This window comes from Ailuropoda melanoleuca, chromosome 12, assembly GCF_002007445.2.
Source record: "Ailuropoda melanoleuca isolate Jingjing chromosome 12, ASM200744v2, whole genome shotgun sequence".
NCBI classification, from domain to species: Eukaryota; Metazoa; Chordata; class Mammalia; order Carnivora; family Ursidae; genus Ailuropoda; species Ailuropoda melanoleuca.
The window spans coordinates 7,493,554-7,515,367 of record NC_048229.1 but is presented as its reverse complement, the minus strand read 5'-3'; the positions used below and the strand labels follow the sequence as shown (position 1 = coordinate 7,515,367).

The 21,814-nt window shown below is 42.0% G+C and overlaps 1 protein-coding gene across 6 annotated transcripts in view; it reads left to right on the top strand.

Annotated features, from left to right (window-relative positions):
• P2RX7 (purinergic receptor P2X 7) overlaps positions 1–17,417 on the top strand; it is a 46,811-nt gene extending 29,394 nt beyond the window's left edge. Inside the window, exons 10-14 of one of the 6 annotated variants that reach the window (XM_034672424.1) lie at positions 407–472; positions 560–709; positions 2,629–2,730; positions 5,873–6,103; positions 16,144–17,417. In XM_034672424.1, the coding sequence (XP_034528315.1) occupies positions 407–472; positions 560–709; positions 2,629–2,730; positions 5,873–6,103; positions 16,144–16,167 (573 nt within the window). In that variant the 3' untranslated portion in view covers positions 16,168–17,417. Of the gene's footprint in view, positions 1–406; positions 473–559; positions 710–2,628; positions 2,731–3,538; positions 4,438–5,599; positions 6,104–15,974; positions 16,012–16,143 lie in introns of those variants that run through there. The other 5 variants (XM_034672423.1, XM_034672421.1, XM_002913118.4 and 2 more) reach the window with 5 other exon arrangements.
• The last annotated feature ends 4,397 nt before the right edge of the window (positions 17,418–21,814 follow it).

Genomic DNA, 21,814 nt, shown 5'->3' with positions numbered 1-21,814 from the left:
AGATAGAAGCTGAGAGGATGGAAAGATCATTGAGAAGAAAAACCACAAGGACACTTAAGGGAAGAGTGTGCAGATATTCCTTCCCTCTGCTTCCAAGGTAATCTCAAACCACTTTTAGGGAAAACTTGTCTGAAACCTTGTATGGAAAAACAACAAACTCAGTGTGTGGGTTCCAGTGCTTCTTTGTTTAAAACAGTCTTGTTTTCGAGTGCACCCCAGAAGGCAGAAACAGGATGAATGGGAATCCTATTTTCAGTCTGCAGTCTCTGTTGCCGTGAATACCTTGGACGCATCTATCGAAATCATGGCCATAGACTCCCTCCTCTGCTGGAGCTGACAATTACGTGGTAGAGCCAAGGAGCATTGCTCTGAATGTCAACCAAGTCACCTTCCCATTTGTTTTCAGGGAGGAAAATTTAACGTTATCCAGTTGGCCGTGTACATTGGCTCAGTCATCTCCTACTTTGGTTTGGTAAGGGATTCTCTTTCCCACACTTTAGGAAAGCGATTTGGCAAACAGAAATCTCACTAACACGGCACTGATCTGGGTTTTTCCCAGGCCACTGTGTTCATCGACATTCTCATCAACACTTACTCAAGTAAATGCTGTCGATCCCGCATTTATCCCTGTTTCAAGTGCTGTGAATACTGCGCGGTCAACGAATACTACTACAGGAAGAAGAGTGAGCCCATTGCGGAGCCAAAGCCGGTAAGGCTCACTGCATCAGCAGGTCCCAAAATACCCAGGCAGTCATCAGATCACTGAGAGACATGCAAAAATAAGGCCCAAATCACAGGTGTACTCCCATGGCGGATAAGTCTCTGGACTCTACCCTGATCCACCATCTCTCAGATGAATCCTTTGGTCTTAGGGAAGAATAGAAACAGAAATGAAGAGGCAAGATAGAGGGAGAATAAATGTTTATGTTCTAGGACTTGTCAATTTTGTCAGATTTATTAAATTGGTACAGCCAAAAAAAAACAGTATAGTGACTTTGGAGAACAATTTGGCAGTATCTAATAACATTTAGGTGGGACATACTTCATAGCCTGGCATTCCCACTTCTCCATAACTACCCTCAAGAAAGAGCAACCACCCAAACATCCAACAGGTAGATGGTGAAAGAAACTATGACCAGTCCATAGCAAGGAACGCCAAGCACCGGTTTAAAACAATACATGGATAATAGTAAGAACAAACATTTATATAGCACTTCAAAGTGCTTTATATATATTAATTCATTGAATCTTCACAACAACCCTATAAACAGGTGCTACTGCCATCTTTTTAAAGATGAGGAAATTGAAGCGCAGGAGGGTTAAATAATTTGCCCGAAGTCATACAGCTAGTAGGTTGGGGAGCTGGAATTCCAACTCAGGCAGGCTGGTTTCAGAATTCATCTTCATAACCACTATGTTACAGGTACTGGCATGAGCAAATATCCAAAACATGTTGTTGAAAGGAAAAAAAACAAACTATAGAACAATATATATGGTATGATACATAGGTTAAAAGACAACTACACATAAGAACTCATCCCATGTATTTTGTACATGTATATTATATGTGTACCTATATATACATACAAAAACATGCATATATTCTATATATTTTATATATGTTCTATATAGTTTCTACAATTATTATACACATGGATGAATGTGTGTAGGGAGGCTAATACATGTATACAAAAAGGTACTGGACACACATAAAAGTGACAACAGTGATTCCTTCTGCAAAGGAGCCTAAGATGGGGGACTAGTCAAATGGAATTTGAGCTCATCTGTATTGTTTTTTTTTTTTTAAGATTTTATTTATTTATTTGACAGAGATAGAGACAGCCAGCGAGAGAGGGAACACAAGCAGGGGGAGTGGGAGAGGAAGAAGCAGGCTCCCAGCGGAGGAGCCTGATGTGGGGCTCGATCCCACAACGCCGGGATCACGCCCTGAGCCGAAGGCAGACGCCCAACCGCTGTGCCACCCAGGCGCCCCTCATCTGTGTTGTTTTGATTTGTTTAATTTGGTTTCTTCTAAGCAGGTCCCCTACACTTGATTCCATTATTTCCCCTAAACAAGGAGAAATCTCCAGTACTTAGAAAAACAAAGAGGGTTTCTTTGTCTTTCCCTCATAACAACGTTACTGTCCTTTCCCAGCAGCTGAATGCACGATTCACTGGCCGTTGTACATGTATCACACAATTTGAAATGAAAGTTCATTTTTGCAACTAAAAATAATTACCATTTCATGGCCCCAGACAGGATGAAAGCCAACAAAAATATAAATAATTAAGTTGCAACAGTAACATTTTCAGGAGATATTCAATCTAAACTGACACTGAGGGAACACAACAAAGGACTTTTACATAGCACGTGAGAGACCTAAAATCATCAGGCAGTAAGCTGTGGAGACTCTGAGTCCACATCTTAAGGTGCATAGGGTTCCACCACTGCTGATTTACCTTTGGACTCAGAAATTATTCATTCTTGGCTAGCAAGCGTTTTTGGTCAGCTTCTAACAGTTTGTCATTTGGTAAATAGGAATAACACTTGCCTTTAGATATGTTCAGGTATGTGATTGTTGATAATTCTGTACAAAAATGGATAAAATTTTAACCCTTTTTTCCTAGACATTAAAATACGTGTCCTTTGTGGATGAAACCCACATTAGGATGGTGGACCAGCAGCTACTTGGGAAAAGTCTGCAAAATGTCAAAGGTGAAAAAGTCCAAGTAAGTTAAAACATTTAGTCTTTTTTTTTTTTTAAAGAAATGTTACTATCAAATAAAAATACAGCAGGGCGCCTGGGTGGCTCAGTTGGTTAAGCGTCTGCCTTTGGCTCAGGTCATGATCCCAGGGTCCTGGGATGGAGTCCCACATCAGGCTCCCTGCTCAGTGGGGAGTCTGCTTCTCCCTCTCTTTCTGCTCCTCAGCCCACTCGTGCGCTCTCTTTGTCTCTCTCAAATGGATAAATAAAATCTTTAAAATAAATAAATAAAAATACAGCTATAAATTTGTGTAAATCACAACTGAATTTTAACAAAGTACATGTAATGAATATTATTAGCTGAAGCCCTTTTCACCCCTCCACCCAATCACTACCTTACCTTAAACGTCATCATTATTCTGTACCCAAAGGTTAGTTTTAATTCTTCCAGGGTTTTATAAAATTGGAATCCTGTATATACTCAGTATATACTCTATGGAGTGTCTGACTTCTTTCACTCAATATTGTTTTTGCGAGTCATCCATGACACTGCATATAGCAAGAGTTCATTCTTATTGTTGTATAATTTCCATTTTATGAACATCCACTTTATTTATCCCTTCTATTGTTGATGGACATTTGGGTAGTGTCCAGTTTGGAGCTCATGCAGAAATGCTGCCATGGTAAACATATGGTGCCTACAAGTGGACCTGCTGGGTCAGAAGCTGGCATAGGATACTATCAAACCATTCTCTAAAGGGGGTGTTTTAATTCCTGCTCTCCTCAGCGGCCCTGATTGCCGGACATCTTTACTAACTGTATTATTTCTACAGCTGCCATAATAAATCATCAAAACTAAGGAGCTGAAAACAACAGCAATTCATTCTCTCACTATTCTGGAGGCTGGCAGTCTGAAATCAAGGTGTTGGTAGGGCTTCTGAAGGCCCTAAAGGAGGATCCTTCTTTGCCTCTTCCAGCTCCTGCTGTCCATTACACCTGCTAGGACCTCTGGTACACTGCTGATTAGAAGTGGTAATAGCAAACATCTTTTTGTCTCATTCCCTATCTCAGGAAGAAAGCTTTTTGTATTTCACTATAGTATTTGCTGTAGGGTTTTAAAGAATGCTTTACGGGATTAAGAACAGCCCCCTCTGTTCCTAGTTTGCTAAGAATCTTTATTATAAATTAATACTGAATTTTAAAATAATGTTTTTATCTGCTTTTTAAAAAATGATCAATGAATTTTCTTTTTTCTGTTATGTGGTGAATTACAGACATTTATTTTCAAATATTAAGCCAACCTTGCATTCCTGCAATAAAATCAATTTGAAGGTAACATATTATTCTTTGTATTTATTGCTGGATTTGACTCACTAATATTTAAGATTTTTATGTCTCTTATTAAGAGAGACTGGCCAAAATTTTTCCATTCTTGTAATGTCCTTACTGGGTTTGGATATAACATGAACTCAGGGGTGGGGAGGGAGAGTACACATAAAATTTACCATTTTAACCACTGTAAAGTGTACAGTTCAGTGACATTTAAAATTCAAAATTCAAAAGTTTACCCACAATGCTCTGCAACCACTACACTATCTAGTTCCAGAACTTTTTCATCAACCCAAAAGGAAACCCTGTACCCATTCAGCAGCCACTCCTCATACCCACTTCCCCCTAGTCCCTGGAATTTTTTTTTTTTATTGAGAGAGAGAGAGTGAGAGAATAAGTGGGGAGAGGCAGAGGGAGAGGGAGAAGCAGACTCCCCACTGAGCAGGGAGCCTGACTCGGGGCTCAATCCCAGGACACTGAGATCATGACCTGAGCCAAAGGCAGACGCTTGACTGCTGAGACACCAGGTGCCCCTGGCAATCATTAATCTGCTTTCTGTCAGCATGGATTTGCCTATTTTGGATATTTCATATAAATGAAATCATACAGTATTTGCCTTTTTGTGAATGGCTTCTTTCACTTTTCATAATGGCTTCAAGTTTCATCTATGTTGTAGCATATGTCAATACACTGTTCCTTTTTTTGGCTGAATAATACTCCACTGTATGGACATATTTTTAACAAACTATAGAAATGATCCCTGAAAGTATAGGTTTTGGACCTAACATTTTTATACATTCATCTGTTGGTTAATATTTCGGTTGTTTCTGCCCTTTGGCTATTATAAATAGTGCTGCCGTAAGTGCTCATGCATAGGAACTATTTAATTTCAATGTACTGACTCATTAAACAGTGAATGAAGGTATATGTTACAAAGACCAGATATAAATGATGTCAAATATGGCAACTTCTCTTGGAGGATAACAAATGGATTTGCTAGAGGAGGGAGGCTGGTGGAAAAGGAGACAGTAGAGCAAAGTCAACAAATATTTACTGTCTACTGTGTGCTGGGTACTGTCCTAGGCATTGGGGATACAGCAGTAACAAAGCAGACAGGGCCCCCTGCTTTCGTGTGGAAGAAGAACCATCAAGAGAACATACCAATGAGTAGGATCATTTCAGATAGTGATAAGTACTATGAAGAACACGGAATTTCATGATGTGCTAAGACAGTGACCTTGGGTGGGGGAGGAACTACCTAGATCGGGGGGTTAGGGCAAGAAGGTCTCCCTGAACGGGTAATACCTGCCTTGAGGCATGGCTTGTCTGAATTTCACTTTCCAAATCTGTAAAATGGAGAGAAGGACACATATCTCATGAAGTTCTTCAAAGACTAAATGGGGCAAGTTTATAAAACACTGGTATAGTCTTGATACATAAATATATGATAGCTACTGGTATTAATGTGATATTAAGTGTAATTTTATAAGTTAATAACAAAATTAAAGCACCTAGAACCCTAGGGGTTGTCACTGCTGATGGGTTTGGAAACTTGACTTTTTCAGAGGCCCTCAGTGGACTTCACAGACTTGTCCAGGCTGTCCCTGTCTCTCTGTGACCCAACCCCTATCCCTGGACAACCAGAGGAGATGCAGCTGTTCAGTGAAGAAGTGACTCCTAGATCCAGCAACAGCCCAGACTGGTGCCAGTGTGGACACTGCCTCCCGTCCCAACTACCCGAGAGCCACAGATGCCTGGAAGAGCTGTGCTGTCGGAAAAAGGCTGGTGCCTGCATCACTACCTCAGAGCCCTTCAGGAAGCTCGTCTTGTCCCGACAGGTCCTGCAGTTCCTCCTGCTCTACCAGGAGCCCTTGCTGGTGCTGGATGGAAACTCCAGCAGCCGTCTGCGGCACTGTGCCTACAGGTGCTACACCACCTGGCGCTTCGGCTCCCCGGACCTCGCCGACTTTGCCATCCTGCCCAGCTGCTGCCGCTGGAGAATCCGGAGAGAGTTTCCCAAGAGTGAAGGCCAGTACACCGGCTTCCAGAGTCCTTACAGGGCTGAGCAGGTGTGTTAATGTTTCCTTTGTTTGCACCCTGAGCTTGACCTGCAAAGATCTGCGGCCAAATGTTCAACCAAAGGGAAATGTGTTTTCCGCTCCTGCAGCTCTAGATATGTCAGAGAGCAGACTGAACAAACAAATAAACCAGAATCCCTCCGCATGGACTGAGAGTCGAGAGATTCAGATCTGTGCCTCAGTTCTGTCCCTAGAGTGTTGTATGATCCTAGGCTTTTAACTTTGTGCTTCAGTTGCCTTCCTACCCAACCTGCTACCCCACAGAGAGGTCAGGAGGACAAATTGAGAGAGTGTATATGAACTTTGGTGTTAATGCACAAAGAGCTACTGAATGAGAAACAGCTCCTTATGAGGCCAGACTGGGATAAGGTACAACTATGAACAAACCCTTTGGGTGCTGGCAGGAGAGTGTGGAGGATTAATGGTGGCCACAAATTCTTTGGGACTTGACCCTCAGGCCCTAAGGGTTATGTCTCCTCCCCTTGCATGTGGGCAGCTCTGACTGCTTTATTCAATAGTGGAAGTGACTCTGTGTTGGCTTCGGGGTCTTGGTCTTGAGGCTGGAAGCATTCACTTCCCATGCTGCCCCACGTCTGCTGTAAAGGAAGCTAGCCCCCAAACAAAAGTCTGACTCTCCTCAGACCACCCTACTGTGAGGAAGCTCCAGAAACCACATGGAGAACAGAGATGCCTGACCAGTTCCCTGCTTCCAAGCCATCCACACGTAGTCACTGGACACGGGACAGAAACCTTCAGATGATTCCACACCTTGCTAACATCGGACTGCCACTGCATTAGATGCCTCCCAGGGCACCCACAGAACAAAACTATTGTTTTAAGCCACTAAATTTTCGGTCGTTTGTTACGCAGCAACAGATGACTGGGACAGAGAGCAAGCCTGACTCACTGGAACACAGACTCAGCCCACACTTTCCGTGATTCTAGGGTTCTTAGGGAGCATGGACCTCCCCTGAAGCCCCACCAGGGCTTAGGTCTCTGTTTGGCAGTCCTGTCAGGGCTACAGACCAAATCAGGTAACCCATCAGACCAGCCCTGGAATTCATCCAATCTCACTGCTGAACTACCCAGAACAGTCTAACCCACATCCTATTACTATGACTGGAAGTAGCTACTGCTGTTAAAACTGGAAAAGGCCACCTTTATGCTTTTAACATCCTGTACTTTGCAGCCAGTTAGAATGGGCGCGGTCTGGATGCTACTTAAAAAGCAGCTCACACCCAAATCTTGACCATTTCTGTACATCACCACTGAGAATATGAAAATGGATAGTCAGAGGTTTTAGGGTCCTCCTTTGGATGCCCTTTTCATGGTTTTGGTACTAGAACTGATTATTTCTAAACAACTCTTTTAAAGAATAAATAGAGGGGCGCCTGGGTAGCGNTGACCATTTCTGTACATCACCACTGAGAATATGAAAATGGATAGTCAGAGGTTTTAGGGTCCTCCTTTGGATTCCCTTTTCATGGTTTTGGTACTAGAACTGATTATTTCTAAACAACTCTTTTAAAGAATAAATAGAGGGGTGCCTGGGTAGCGCAGTCGTTAAGCGTCTGCCTTCGGCTCAGGGGGTGATCCTGGCGTTATGGGATCGAGCCCCACATCAGGCTCCTCCCCTGGGAGCCTGCTTCTTCCTCTCCCACTCCCCCTGCTTGTGTTCCCTACCTGGCTGGCTGTCTCTCTGTCAAATAAATAAATGAAATCTTAAAAAAAAAAAGAATAAATAAAGACCACTTTTCAACACTGTAACTGATGAAGGATCTATAAGTTTTCTTAATACATATTCTAAAATGTGCCATTTTGATACTTTTTGAAAACTAGATGCTTTCTACTGTATTCATGTAAAGTAAATATGAGCAAAACACCTCTTTTTTTGACCCAGGATTTTATCTGGCTTTAAACTCAGGAATAAATTAGGCCAGACTGAACTCTCATTTTTACTACATTTCAGAGATAGATTATATATGACTTCTTATATGTAAGATAATTATTTGAAAAGTGGATTATATATGACTTCTTCAGAATTTAAATTTTTATTCCTAGAATTCTATGTATGAGCTACAAATTTCCATTCTGATAAACCTCTAAAACTTTATACCTTTATTTTATTTTTTGGTGCCTTATCCCTAGTGTGTTTCTATAACCTCTAGAGGCCCCAAATGGAGTCAGAATTTGGAATGACAATTAGTCACTGGATCCACCTACTATCCTCCTTCACCTTCCCCACCGATGCTTTAGGTGAGAGGGTGATGTGTTATGTCAACGTGTAAAATGTCTGACACTTCCTACAATAACATGCACCATATTTGTATCTTGTTTTTAGTCTACTGCATAAAATAATGTCATCAGCAAAGGCATCCCAAGGAGAATCACACTTTGTAGGACCTGTTTTCTTGTACTTAAATCCATTATTCTATACAGTAATTTCCCAGTATTCATTACTTCATGTCTATGTATTACAGATCTGCTTTCTTGTAATACTAGCTGGTTTCATGGAGAATTGGTAATGAACTTGTATTTCTCTCTTCAGAGGGCATCAGTTTTTAAACACTTCTAATTCTAGTTTGGCAATGTACATGTCTTAACTAGATAATATATTTTGATAATATGTTTTGAATATAAAAAATAATGTATAATTTATTATTACTGAAGTGTTCCTTTTACTTCCTTTTCTCAGAAGATCCCCAAATCACAGTTCATTCATTGACACTTTCATTCAACATATATTCATTGAGGAACTATGACATAATAAGACACATATTTGGTCTCTGCTCCCAATTCCTGACACAGAGCTCCTAAATCCCTTAGAATCTGCTGGGTGATAAGAGTGTTTTGTGTTCCAACAAGACAACTCTTGGTGGGCTCCTAACTTCAGGATGGGGGCTGGCTGCCAGAAAGACCAAGCCATGATCAGAAGCTTAGAACTTGGAGCCCCATTCTCATCCTCCAGAGTGGAGAGGGATTGGAAACTGAGTTTAACAATTGATTGTACCCATGTGATGAAGCTTCCATAAAAAATGTCTAAATTATGAGATTTGGAGAGCTTCTGAATTGATGAACACATCTACATGGTGGGAGAGTGGCACCCCCCAACTGTACAGGGACAGAAGTTTCTGTGCTCAGGACCCTTCTGGACTTTGCCCTTTCTTCATCTGGTTGTTCATCTGTATCATTACATCCTTTATAATAAACCAGTAAATACAAACCAAGGTTTCCCTGAGTTCTATGAACCATTACAACAAATGACTGAACCTGAGAAGGGGATTAGGGGAACCCCCAATTTACAGCCAGTTGGTCTGAAGTACAGGGGAAAGCCTAGGACTTGTGACTGACATCTGAAGTGGGGGACGATCTTGTGGGATTGAAGCCTCAACCGATGGGGTCTATGCTAACTTCAGTAGTTAATAACATAATTGATTGTAGGACGCTCAGTTGGTGTCTGGAGAGTTGGAGAACTAGTTGGTGTGGGAAATCTCCACAAACATTTGGTGCCAGAAGTATTACAAGTACAGAATAGGAAAACGAATTTTCTTTTAGGCACTCACTAGAGACCAATGATGATAAGGTTGCTGCTGTCATGGAGATGTGAGGAGATGATCATTAAATAATTCAAATGTAAATTTGTGTCTTGTGAAGAGGATCATGATGAAGAAGAAAAATGATGTTCTGAGAGCCTAAAATAAGGGAATTTGACCATTTTGGGGAGATCAGAGAGGTCCTCCTTGAGGGTGCAGCCCTTTAGCTAAAACCCGAAGGGTAAGTACTAAATAACTAGGTGAAGAGGGTAGGAAAGAGCATTCTAGGCAGAAAGACTAGCATGTGTGAAGGCCCTGGGGCAGAAAATGCATAGCAGGTTTACGGGACTTAGAGGTGATCTGGATGCCTATTCTATATATAGTAAGGGGGAAGTCAAGCATGAGATAAGACTGGACAGGCAGGCAGCAGCTGGACTGCATAGAGCCTTGCAGGCCATGGCAAGGAGTTTTGTCTTTATTTTAAGTCTTAAGTATTTTAAATAGCAGCCTAGTAAGATTATATTTGGTTTTTAAAAGATCATTCTGATCGCTGCATGGAGAATGAACAAAAGGTGGTGGTAGATAGTTTTAATTTTTACTTCAGTCTTTCCCTACTCCCTGAAATGTTTGCCCCAAATATGCCGTGAAATGAATTGATTCTCTTTTCTCTCCTCCTCTTCAACCTGGGAAGTCACAGAAAGATCAGCCCCAGGAAAAAAAGGAGGAAAAGCTTTAGCGTGCCCTGGTTTTTAGAGTATTTCCTATCCCAAGCTGGTGGGGAGACCACTTTTTGGTCTCACCAGGTCAGGCGGAGGAATGTGCCAAATCTAGAGACAAAAGGCAGTCAGCAGAGCTGCTGATGTATCTCACCCTGTAGTGTACGGCCTGAAATCGAGGTCTAATTGTGCATGCCGGCGTGACATATGATGAAATCAGGAGGGTCTAGAATGGCTTAACTGCAAGTTTCTCTCCCCAACCTACTCCCACGGAAAAGGTTGCCTAGGCAAGTACCTTCTTTAGCAAATGGAGCAGAGACACTTACTACTGACCCCTGAGTAATGGGTTTAAGTTCTCTACCATCCATGGAATTATCCAAAAGTCAATCATGTCCTCCTGTGGGAACCACAGGGCACCTCACCGTTTTGATACTGCAAAGCACACCTGCCTCCCACCTGAGCCAAAATCCCACCGCCTCTGGTTGCTCACTCTGTTCCCAAATGCAACCCCCCCAAATCTATGATTATGTGACTAATAAACTGCTGCCAATTTCACTTGTCTAGTGTTGGGTGTCATGCATTTGGCCATCTCCATGACCTTAGGGTGGGAATCTTTCCCTCACCAATTGCGTAAAGAGGAGGTGATTAAAGGACCCCTAATTCCAGGCCAACCAGCCACCCTGAAAAATTAGAGGCTTGGCCTGGCTTCTGCAGTTATTGTCTGCACAAAGCCCTGCCTCCTAGAGCCCATGAGAAACTGGGATCACTACCCCCTTTTATTCAAATTAGCCAACGGGTAGACTGGATGTGGTTTCACTTCCTGCTGCTTGTATATTTCTTAACACATATTCTAATCCCTGCAGTCACCATTCTGGGAATCCCAAGTGCCCCCTGACGCACTCCTGCTCTCTTTTGAAGAAATCTAGACATCACAATCTTCTTTGGCTTTTACTGTGACCTTTCAGTTTCCTCTTTTCCAGTCAGGTTATAAATTATGTTTCCCAAAAAAATGATGATCCATGGAGAGGATTTTGCATTCCTAACATCCTTAGCTCCTCTTAATTGTCAAGGTCACATGAGACTGAGTCTTCTGGAATCAGTGGAGGAGGTACCCAACACTGACTGGCCATTTGAGCCAAATAATTGCCATACTTGACAGGCTTGGATGAGTGTTTGATGTAAGCCTGTTGAGTATAGTAAATTACGAGTTATATTTTATTTCCCCAAGCAAAAAACAAGCTCCTCAAAGGCAAAGGACTCATCTTGGTTTTGGATCCACTACGTGCCTATTCCAGCATGGTGGTGCAGTGGGAAAGAGCCTCTGGAAACTGACCACCTAGAGTCAAATCCTGAGTCAGTAATTAGCTAAGTGGCCTCAGGCAGCTGATCTAATGCTTAGAATCCTCAGTTGCATCTTTGTGTCCAAGGGTTGTTTTAAGTCTTAAATTTTGTAAGGGTAAATGTATGTAGAGTACTTTGCTCACTGCCTGTTAACAGAGTAAGCACTCAATAAATGGTAGCTATTGGGGGTGCCTGGGTGGTACAGTTGGTTAAGTGTCTGACTCTTGATTTTGGCTCAGGTCATGATCTCAGGGTCATGAGATTGAGCCCCGTGTCAGGCTGCAGGCTCAGCTCAGAGTCTGCTTAAGATTCTCCCTCGGGGCACCTGGGTGGCTCAGTAGGTTAAGCACCTGCCTTCGGTGCAGGCCCTGATCTCAGGGTCCTGGGATCAAGCCCACATCAGGCTCCCTGCTCAGTGGGGAGTCTGGTTCCCTCTCTGCCCCTCCCCCCTGCTTGTGTGTGTTCTCTCTCCCTCACAAATAAAATCTTTTTAAAATTTAAAAAAAAAAAAGATTCTCTCTCTCTGCCCCTCCCACTTGTGCTCTCTCTAAAATAAATAAATCTTAAAAACTGTTAGCTATTATTATTTTTTAAAGTTCTAACCATATGTCTAACTATGCTAGCTATTACCGTTATTTGGATGGTGCCTTAGCATCACTCCTAAACTGCAGGCTCATATATTTAACCACCTCTAAATATTCCACCTAAATAGTTCAGAGGTAAGTCAAATGAGTACAAAGGAGAAATCCCTACCTCTGCTCTCTCCACCTCACCCACAGGTGCTCCTCCAGAAATCCCAAGCTCAGTTAGTAGTAGCACCACCAGCTCAATCTCCCAAACCAGAAATCCAAGTGACAGTCTAAACATCCCCTGTCCCCCTTCTCCATCCCCGTTCCATCCAATCTCATTAATGCACTCAGCAAACATTTACTAAGCATCCTGGCACTATGCAGGTGCTGGGGATAAATAGGTAAACAAGCCAGGCTCTCCAGGAAGTTAGGTGCAGTGGGGAAAGTGGGCGAGTAATGTATAAAGAGATGAGATGAGAACAGCTTGGGGTAAAGGGTGTAAGAAAAACAAGCAGCATGCCATGACAGAAACAATGGAGTTACTTCTGATAGGGGTCAAGGATGGCCTCTCTGAGGAAGTGACATTTAAGCTAGACCTGAATGTCAGGAAGAAGCTGGCTGTGACGAGTTGGGAGGAATGGAGGGACAGCAAGTGCAAACACTGAAGTCAGAAAAAAAAAAGTGAGCGTGCTCCAAGAACTGTCAGATGGCCAGTGTGACAGGGACATTTACAACACAGTCCTTGTCTTCTAAGTCTATCCAGGGAGGGACAAAGCCTTGTTTTCTTACTGCTTCATGAACTGTGTGGGCCCATCTCATTGAACCAAAAGCGCAAAGAAAGGCAAAATCGATAGAGGTGAGAGTAACCACAGGGGGTTTTATGAAGCTCTCGAGACACAAGCTGACCCTCCCTAGATGAAGAGGCCAGAAACATCGTCTGGTGGGAAGAGAAGAGGCACTCTTGAGAGCAACAGCAGCACAAGCCAGGCCCAGAAAGAAAAGAGGATGGTGTGTGCTCAAATTACTGGCAGACCTGGCTGGCTCCCCAGAATGGGAAGAAAGTAGATGAAGATGAAAAGAAACTGATGTACAGAAAATCTTGGGAAAAAAAAAAAAGGCGGAAGTGTTTGGACCAATTGCAAAGTCAAGATGGAGCCATTCTTGGGCTGACAGGAGGCACAAAGAAAACAGTGACTTAAGAACATCCTTTGTGCAGGGATACCTCAGTGGCTCAGTCGGTTAAATGTCTACCTTTGGCTCACATCATGATCCCAGGTCATGGGATCGAGTCCAACGTCAGGCTCCTTGCTCAGCAGGGAGCCTGCTTCTTCCTCCAACTGCAGTTCCCCCTGCTTGCGCACATTCTCTCTCTCTCTGACAAATAAATAAAATCTTAAAAAAAAAAAGAACATCCTTCAGGCAGCCATGAGGATGTTGGCTGGGGGGAAACCCTGGGAGGGAGATTACTTAAGAAGTCGGCTGGGATCTAGAGGAGGGATTCCTGGACTACTAATTTGGTGGTGGTGACAGGAAGAAAAGAAAGAATCCGAGAAAGAATTTTATCAAATTCCTTTAGCTCCAACAAAAGAGGGCTGGTAAAATAAATTACAGCACATTCACATAACAGAGCTGCATGCAGCAACTTAAAATGATGCCAAAGAAGGAGAGCAAATGATATTGAGAGATGTTCAAGACAGAACACATCTGCATGACATTTTTCCTTAAGGAGAATGAGAGCCTTTATTTAGAGCTCTCTTTTTTTTTTTTTTCCAGCAAAGATAGTATTTGTTAAAAACCTTTAATCCTGAATGTACATTTAAGAAAACAAAGAAGGGGCACCTGGGTGGCTCAGCTGGTTAAGTGTCTGACTCTTGGTCTTGGCTCAGGTCCTGATCTCAGGGTTGTGAGATGGAGCCCCACATCAGGCTTTGTGCTCAGTGTGGGGAGTGTGCCGGAGATTCTCTCTCCCTATGCCCTTCCCCCCAACACTCAACACACGTTTTTTCTTTCTCTCTCAAATAATAAATATCTTTTTGTAAAGATATTTATTTATTTATTTGTCAAAGAGAGAGAGCGAGTACAAGTAGGGGGAGCGGCGGGCAGAGGGAGAAGCAGGCTCCCTTCTGAGCAAGGAGCCCAATGTGGGACTTGATCCCAGGACCCTGGGATCATGAACTGAGCCAAAGGCAGATGCTTAACCAATGGAGCCACCTAGGTGTCCCTAATAAATAAAAATCTTAAAATATATATAAAAAAGAAGAAGACAAAGAAGGGCCGCCTCATTCCTCATTGGAATATGCCATGGAAAATGACAAATCAATTGAGAGATATCGGAAAAGGTCGGTGGCATTTCCTGAAATCCAAAAATCAAGATTATTTCCTCTACCATGGTTTGTTTGGGGAAGTCAATGAAGAGTTGGCCTATGGCTGCCTCTCTCCCCACTGTTAGGGGCTGAATTTTGCCTTCCTCACTGATCCATATGTTGAAGTCCTAACCCCCCTTATCTCAGAACATGACTGGATTTGGGGATGTAGTCTTCAATGAGGTAATTAAGGTAAAATGAGCTCTAATCCAAACTGACTGGCGTCCTTCTAAGAAGAGGAGATTAGAACACTGGTGAAGATATGGAAGCAGACAAGGAGAGAAGGAGACAAGGAGAGAAGCTGACACCTAGATCTCGGACTTTCAGCCTCCAGAATTGTGAGGAAACGGATTTCTCTTGCTTAAACCACCCTGTCTATGGTGCTTCGTTATGACAGCACTACCAGAAACACCTCCCTTCTTTTTATTTTTTTTAAGATTTTATTTATTTATTTGAGAGAGAGAGAGCATGAGCAGGGGGGAGGGTCAAAGGGAGAAGCAGACATCCTGCTAAGCAAAGAACCTGACGTGGGGCTCGATCCCAGCACCCCAGGATCATGAACTGAGTTGAAGGCAGACGGTTAACCGACCGAGCCACCCAGGAGCCCCTCCCTTCTTTCTTTTCAATTGTGACAAATATATTTTGAATATAAAACATAATGCGTGGGCTTGACAGTTCCTCGAATACTTAAATACGAAATTTCCATATGATCCAGTTATTCCACTTTCAGGTATATACCCAAAAGAACTGAAAGCAGGGACTCAAATAGATACCTATACACAAATGTCCACTGACAATTGCCAAAAGATGGTAACAACCCAGTGTCCACTAATAGATGAGTGGATAAACAAAATGGTATATATCTATACAATGGGATATTCTTTGGCCATAAAATGGGATGAAGTTCTGATACATTCTACATGGATGAACCTTGAAAACATGATGCTAAGTGAAATAAGTCAGACATAAAAAGCCACATACTGTGTCATTCCATTTATACGAAATATCCAGAATGGGCAAATCCATAGAGACAGAAGCCAGAATAAAGGTTACCAGACACTAGCAGAAGAGGAAAATAGAAAGTGTTTAATGGGTATAGAGCTTCTATGTGAGATGATGAAAAAGTTCTAGAGTTGGATGGTGATGAAGGTTGCCCAACAGTGTAAATATACTTAATGCCACTGAAACGTACAACTAAAAATGGTTACAATAAAATTTATGTATATTTGCCACAATTTTTTAAATTGCCAAAAACAAAAAATAATGCATAGGCAACTGTGCAATTTTTATATTTTGTGGATATTTCTTTATAGCATTAAAAATACATACTTTCTTTGCAGCATCTAGACATTCTTTTCGTCTGAATCTCAAATGAAGGCTGNATAAAATTTATGTATATTTGCCACAATTTTTTAAATTGCCAAAAACAAAAAATAATGCATAGGCAACTGTGCGATTTTTATATTTTGTGGATATTTCTTTATAGCATTAAAAATACATTCTTTGCAGCATCTAGACATTCTTTTCGTCTGAATCTCAAATGAAGGCTGAGGCCAGCTTGCTGTTCAGATTTCCTCATACCCTCCAAAAGCATATAATATGTGTCTTGTAAGAAAATACTCCAGTGGAGATCCCCAGCAGGGCCAACAAGCCAGAAGAACAGCATTTGCAAGGATTTGCAAGGAAGAAGAGATAAACTGGTGGTTGGTGGATGGATATAAATCTCACCTTTGGCTTTCGTAGGGTGGAATTCAAGCACTGACCTTGCCTGAGGCATTGACTTTGCCATCCACCATCAGGAAAAAAAAATGTCTACTTTTCTGATGGGAATAGCTCTGCCTTCAACTTCAGATAAAGCACTGCAGGACAAGGTTCACAACGGCGCTTGCCAACCCCTGTGCTGAGTCAGGCTCACAGGCCGGCAGGCATCGAATGTGCACAGTGGCCAGTCAGGGTGAGGACTGCCTGGCACGGCACCTGGATTCGGCGTTGCTTGCTCAGGGTACATCCACATTTGCTCCTGTGTCACCAGGAGAGCAAAGCGGCTTGGCCTCGAAGGAGGGTGAGGTGGAAAAACCTGCATGCAGCCAGGCCGTGCCAGCAGGTAATTACTGAGTATCTCTGCGACGTGGATGCTTTTGAATGTGCCCCCGAGGCCTCATCAAAAAAGGACTGGGGTAGGTCATCCTGGAAATGAAGGTGGTCCCCGGGAGAATAAAGGGCGGTGAATCTGCTGCCTCACAGAAACACATCCAAATGTCAGCCAGAAGCAGAGTGGTAAAATTAGAGGGAGCAGAATGTTTTAGGAGAGGAAGAAGTCCCTGTGGGACACTTACTTGAAATAAATCCAATCAATAAAAATCTAGATGTCCAAAATGAGCACACAGTATGTATGGGTGAAAGTGATTTTTGTTTTACAGAGGGGTTCCTAACAAGGTAAGATTCCTTTCAATAACATTTCAATGAAATTATATAAAAATGGAGTCCTCATTTTTAGGAGCTTATCTATCAAAGGGACGGGGATGTCCAGAGACTGGGCTGCAAACCAACAAGCTGTGAGAACCCTCAAGACTTCATCTCAGTTTTCTTATTTACAAAAGGAAAGGACAGTGCTAAATATGAACATTAAGGTACTTTTAATATCAAAATGATTCCTCCATTGTATAAAATGAGATCAGGGATGCCTGGGTGGCTCAGTCGGCTAAGTGTCTGCCTTCAGCTCAGGTCATGATCTCAGGGTCCTGAGATCAAGTCCCACATCGGGTTCTTTGCTCAGCAGGTAGCCTGCCTCTCCCCCTGCTTGTGCTCTCTCTCTGACAAATAAATAAAATATTTTTAAAAAATAAAAAATAAATAAAATGAAAGCAATTTGTACTTGACATTCAGCTTATATAAAGTGCTTAGCACAGCACCTGGTGAGTGGTCAATGAATGTACTGTGTTAGTTAAAATCAAAAGTCCATGGGGCATCTGGGTGGCTCAGTTGATTGAGCATCCAACTCTTGGTTTTGGCTCAGGTCATGAACTCAGGGTCATGAGATCAAGCCCCATACTGGGCTCCACACTCAGCAAGGAGTCTGCTTAGGATTCTCTCTCACTTTGCCCCTTTCCCTCACCGCCCCCCATGTGTGCTCTTTCTCTCTCAAATAAATAAATCTTTTAAAAAATTAAAATAAAACAAAATAAAATAAAAGTCCATACCATGGCCTCTGAGGCCCTACTTGATCTGGCCCCTGACTTCCTTTCAGGATCCTAGCTCACTTTACTCTCTTCCTTGCCACTACATTCCATTCATACTGCTCTCTTTCTGCTCCTGAGACATACCAAGATTGTTCATACCTCAGGGCTTTTACACTTGCTATCTCCTCTGCCTGGGATCCTTTCTTCCCAGATTTTCAGAGAGTTGGCTCCTTCTTGACATTCAGATCTCAGCTCAAATGTACTTCCTTAGAGAGGGCTCCCCTGAGCTAACAAATATAAAGAGAATTCAACACCCAGCCCTGAATGCACATTCTTTTAAGGTGCACATGGAGCATGTACAAAAGCAGACATGAATTGCTTCAACAATCAGTATGATACAGACTAGGCCCTCCAACTACATTTCAATGAAAAGAGAAATTCATTTTTTTAAAGATGGATTTTAAAAGTATATGGAAACCAAATAACATATTGCTAAATGACTTTTGGAAATGTGTAAAACTGAGTGATAATGAAAACGGCACATGTCCAAACTGGTGGGACACAGCAAAAGCACTACTTTAAAGGGAAACGTATAGCTTTATAACATTTATCAGGAAACAAGGAAGGTTAAAAAAGACAGGAGCCAAGCATTCAACCTGAAACACTGGAAAAGGAGCAGCAGAATCAACTGAAAGAAACAAGAAGGAAATAATAACTATTAGGGCAGAAATCAATGAAATACCAAACAACTGAGACAACTAACAAAACTAAAACCTGGTTCTGTAAAAAAGTAAAAAGACAGAAGTCTTGTCAGAGATGTATGTCTAAGAAAAAGAAGCAAACAAACTACAGAAAAAGTAGAACATAATGACAGTCACAACAGAATTTTTAAAAAATATTAAGACAATTATAAACAACCACAGGCTAATAAATTTGCTTGGCTTTCTCTGACTGTCCCTACTTACTATTTTTATTGTATGTTGCCTGTCTCTTGACACTGGAAGGTAAGCTTCTTCAGGCAGAGATTTTTGCCTGTTTGGTTCCAGATAAACACCACATGCTGAGTATCTGATGAATGCACAGATAAATGTCCCCACTCAGCCAGGACAGCTGAGGTCAGGTAAGTTCTTCCCAACACAAATGTTTTGGGTTGTCCTCAGCAGATTTGCCCAGGTACAAGGACAACTGCAAAGGAATCCTGGCAAAGGTCTCTGGGATCTGATCATGCCAGTGACACAGTGTTACCACACCTTGGTCATTTTGGGAGCCACTCAAAGAAACTATGAATTTCTGGCTCAGCAGGCCATAACTGCGCACACATCCTGGATATGAAGAATAAAAGGGGGGAAGTCAGTTTGGTGGTCCCACAAGAAGCTAAACATAGAATTACCATATGACCCAGCAATTCCCCTCCCAGGTGTATACCGCAAAATCAAAAACAGGGACTGAGACTAATACTTGTACGTAGGTGTTCATTGCAGCACTATTCATACTAGCCAACAGGTGAAAGCAACCCCAATGTCCATCGCCTGATGAGTAGATCAACAAATATGATATATCCATACAACAGAATATTATTCAGCCATAAAAAGGACTGAAATATTAATGCATGCTATTGTGTGGCTGAACCTCAAAAACATGATGCCAAATGAAAGAAGCCAGACATAAAACGTCACAGTTGTAGGACTCCATTTACATTAAATATGCAGACTAAGTGAATCCATAGAGACAGAGAACAAATTGGCAATTGCCAGGAGCTGGGAGGGAGGGGAAAATGGGGAACTACTACTTAATGGGTGTGGGGTTTCCTTTTTGGGGGTACAAGTGATCTGGACCTAGATAAAGGTAGGGGATGCACAACATTATGTGTGTATTAAATGCCACTGAATTGTTCACTTTAAAATAGTTAATTTTAGGGGAGCCTGGGTGGCAGTCGGTTAAGCATCCAACTTTTGGTTTCAGCTCAGGTCGTCATCTCAGGTTGTGAGATCAAGCCTGGTGTCAGGCTCCATGCTCAGCATGAAGTCTGCTTAAGACTCTCCCTCCCTCTCTGTCTGCCCCTTCCCCGGACACTCATGCTCTTTCTCTCTAAAATCAATAAATCTTTCAAAAAAGTTAATTTTAGGGGTGCCTGGGTGGCTCAGCCCTTAAGCATCTGCCTTCGGCTCAGGTCATGATCCCAGGGTCCTGGGATCGAGCCCCACATCAGGCTCCCTCCCTCTCCCACTCCCCCTGCTGGTGTTCCCTCCCTCGCTGTGTCTCTCTCTGTCAAATAAATAAATAAAATCTTTTTTTAAAAAAAAAGTTGATTTTATGTTATGTGAATACACATACATACCATACACATCAAAAACACATTTGGCCACATGGCTGAGTGTTAAAATCAATAACCACAGCCCAATATCACTGCCATTAAGTACAAGAATAAATCTGAAGATTTTCCAAAGGTTTATTTCCATTTTATTATTATATTTTACTAATCAATTTTGAAGTTTGATTTTTGTAATATATGAACGTCAATTTCTTAGGACTGTCCCTGTGATTGGTCCACTGAACATCTGGATATTGATTAGATGTTCACTTTAAATGGTTCAAAGGTAGAGCTAAGATACTTTTGGCTGCTTTGCCAGAATAGGGCACTGTTGACCATGATGTTGCCATCAGATTATCAAATTTTCCTTCCTTTTAGATATTATATCATCATGGTAAAGACATGTCCTCCTCAACTTCTGTACTTGAAAACTGGGTTGATGATGATGATGTAATTTCAGGGAAATGATCCCATAAACTAAAGCTCTGCATACTGCTTGAAGATATTTTCTGAATATCTTTAAGAGTAAGTTACAGATTTTCTTCACTCATATTTTAAATTTCTAATATCTTTAGGCCTTTATTCTCTTTTTTAAAAATTACATTTATGTATTTTAGAGACAGAAAGAGAGGTGGTGGAGGGGCAGAGGAAGGGGGAGAGAATCTCAAGCAGGATGCCCACTGAGTTTGCAGCCCGACACAGGCCTTGATTCCACAACCCTGAGATCATGACCTGAGCTGAAATCAAGAATCGGACTCAACCAACTGAGCCACCCAGGCACCCCTAGGCCTTTATTCTCATTCAAATTATTACCTAGTCACCAAAAATCTCTAAAAGTCTGTCCATCATTTTTTTAATTAAATTATTTGAGAGTTCTTAGTTATTATTTTGGAAAACAAAATCGTTTCAATCATTATTTCACTTTAGTTATAAATCTAAATGTGTATTTAAACTACCGATAAAATTTCAACATATAAAGAACCTAAGGAGACTTTTTTCATTCCAGTTACAACTAGAATGCTCACCTACATTCAAAAGTGAATATTAATGTATTAACAACATTGCAATAATAAGCCTCATTCATACTGCTGACATTGATACTCTGACTGGAGACAATGGTTACTTACGCAATCCCACATTCATGATGGCGTACAAGTTCAGAGAGGCCAGAAATGATGCTGAAGTAGTCATGTGACTACTTGGGTTTCCAGAGGCTGAGACCAAAGCCAGAGCCAAATGGCAGATTTGGGCCAAACAGAAGGCTGAGGCCAATGGGTCCCACCCTAATAAAGAGATTAATTGCAAGGAACAGGGGATGAGCCTTCTGGATAATTCTCAGGGCAGGAAAGAGGCAACATTTACCCTCAGCTGACTCAAAGAAAATGACTGCAGTTTATCACCCCACTTCCCATTTAATTTCCTGACAGAATTGATAAAACCAGAAAAGGGGAAGCAACTGAAGAGACAAGATGGCACCCTCCACAAACACATCCTCTTGGTTGAGCTAACCCACAGGGCATACCACACACCTCACATATCTCAGCACGGCTCACATCACACACACCTAACACTTGAGAGTTATCAAACTACTCAGATGCACAGTTGTCAGGGACCACATTTAAGGATAGAAAAGACCTAGGAACATCCCAAGAGAAGGCTTTGTGGTTTGCTTACATGAATTTAGAGGTTA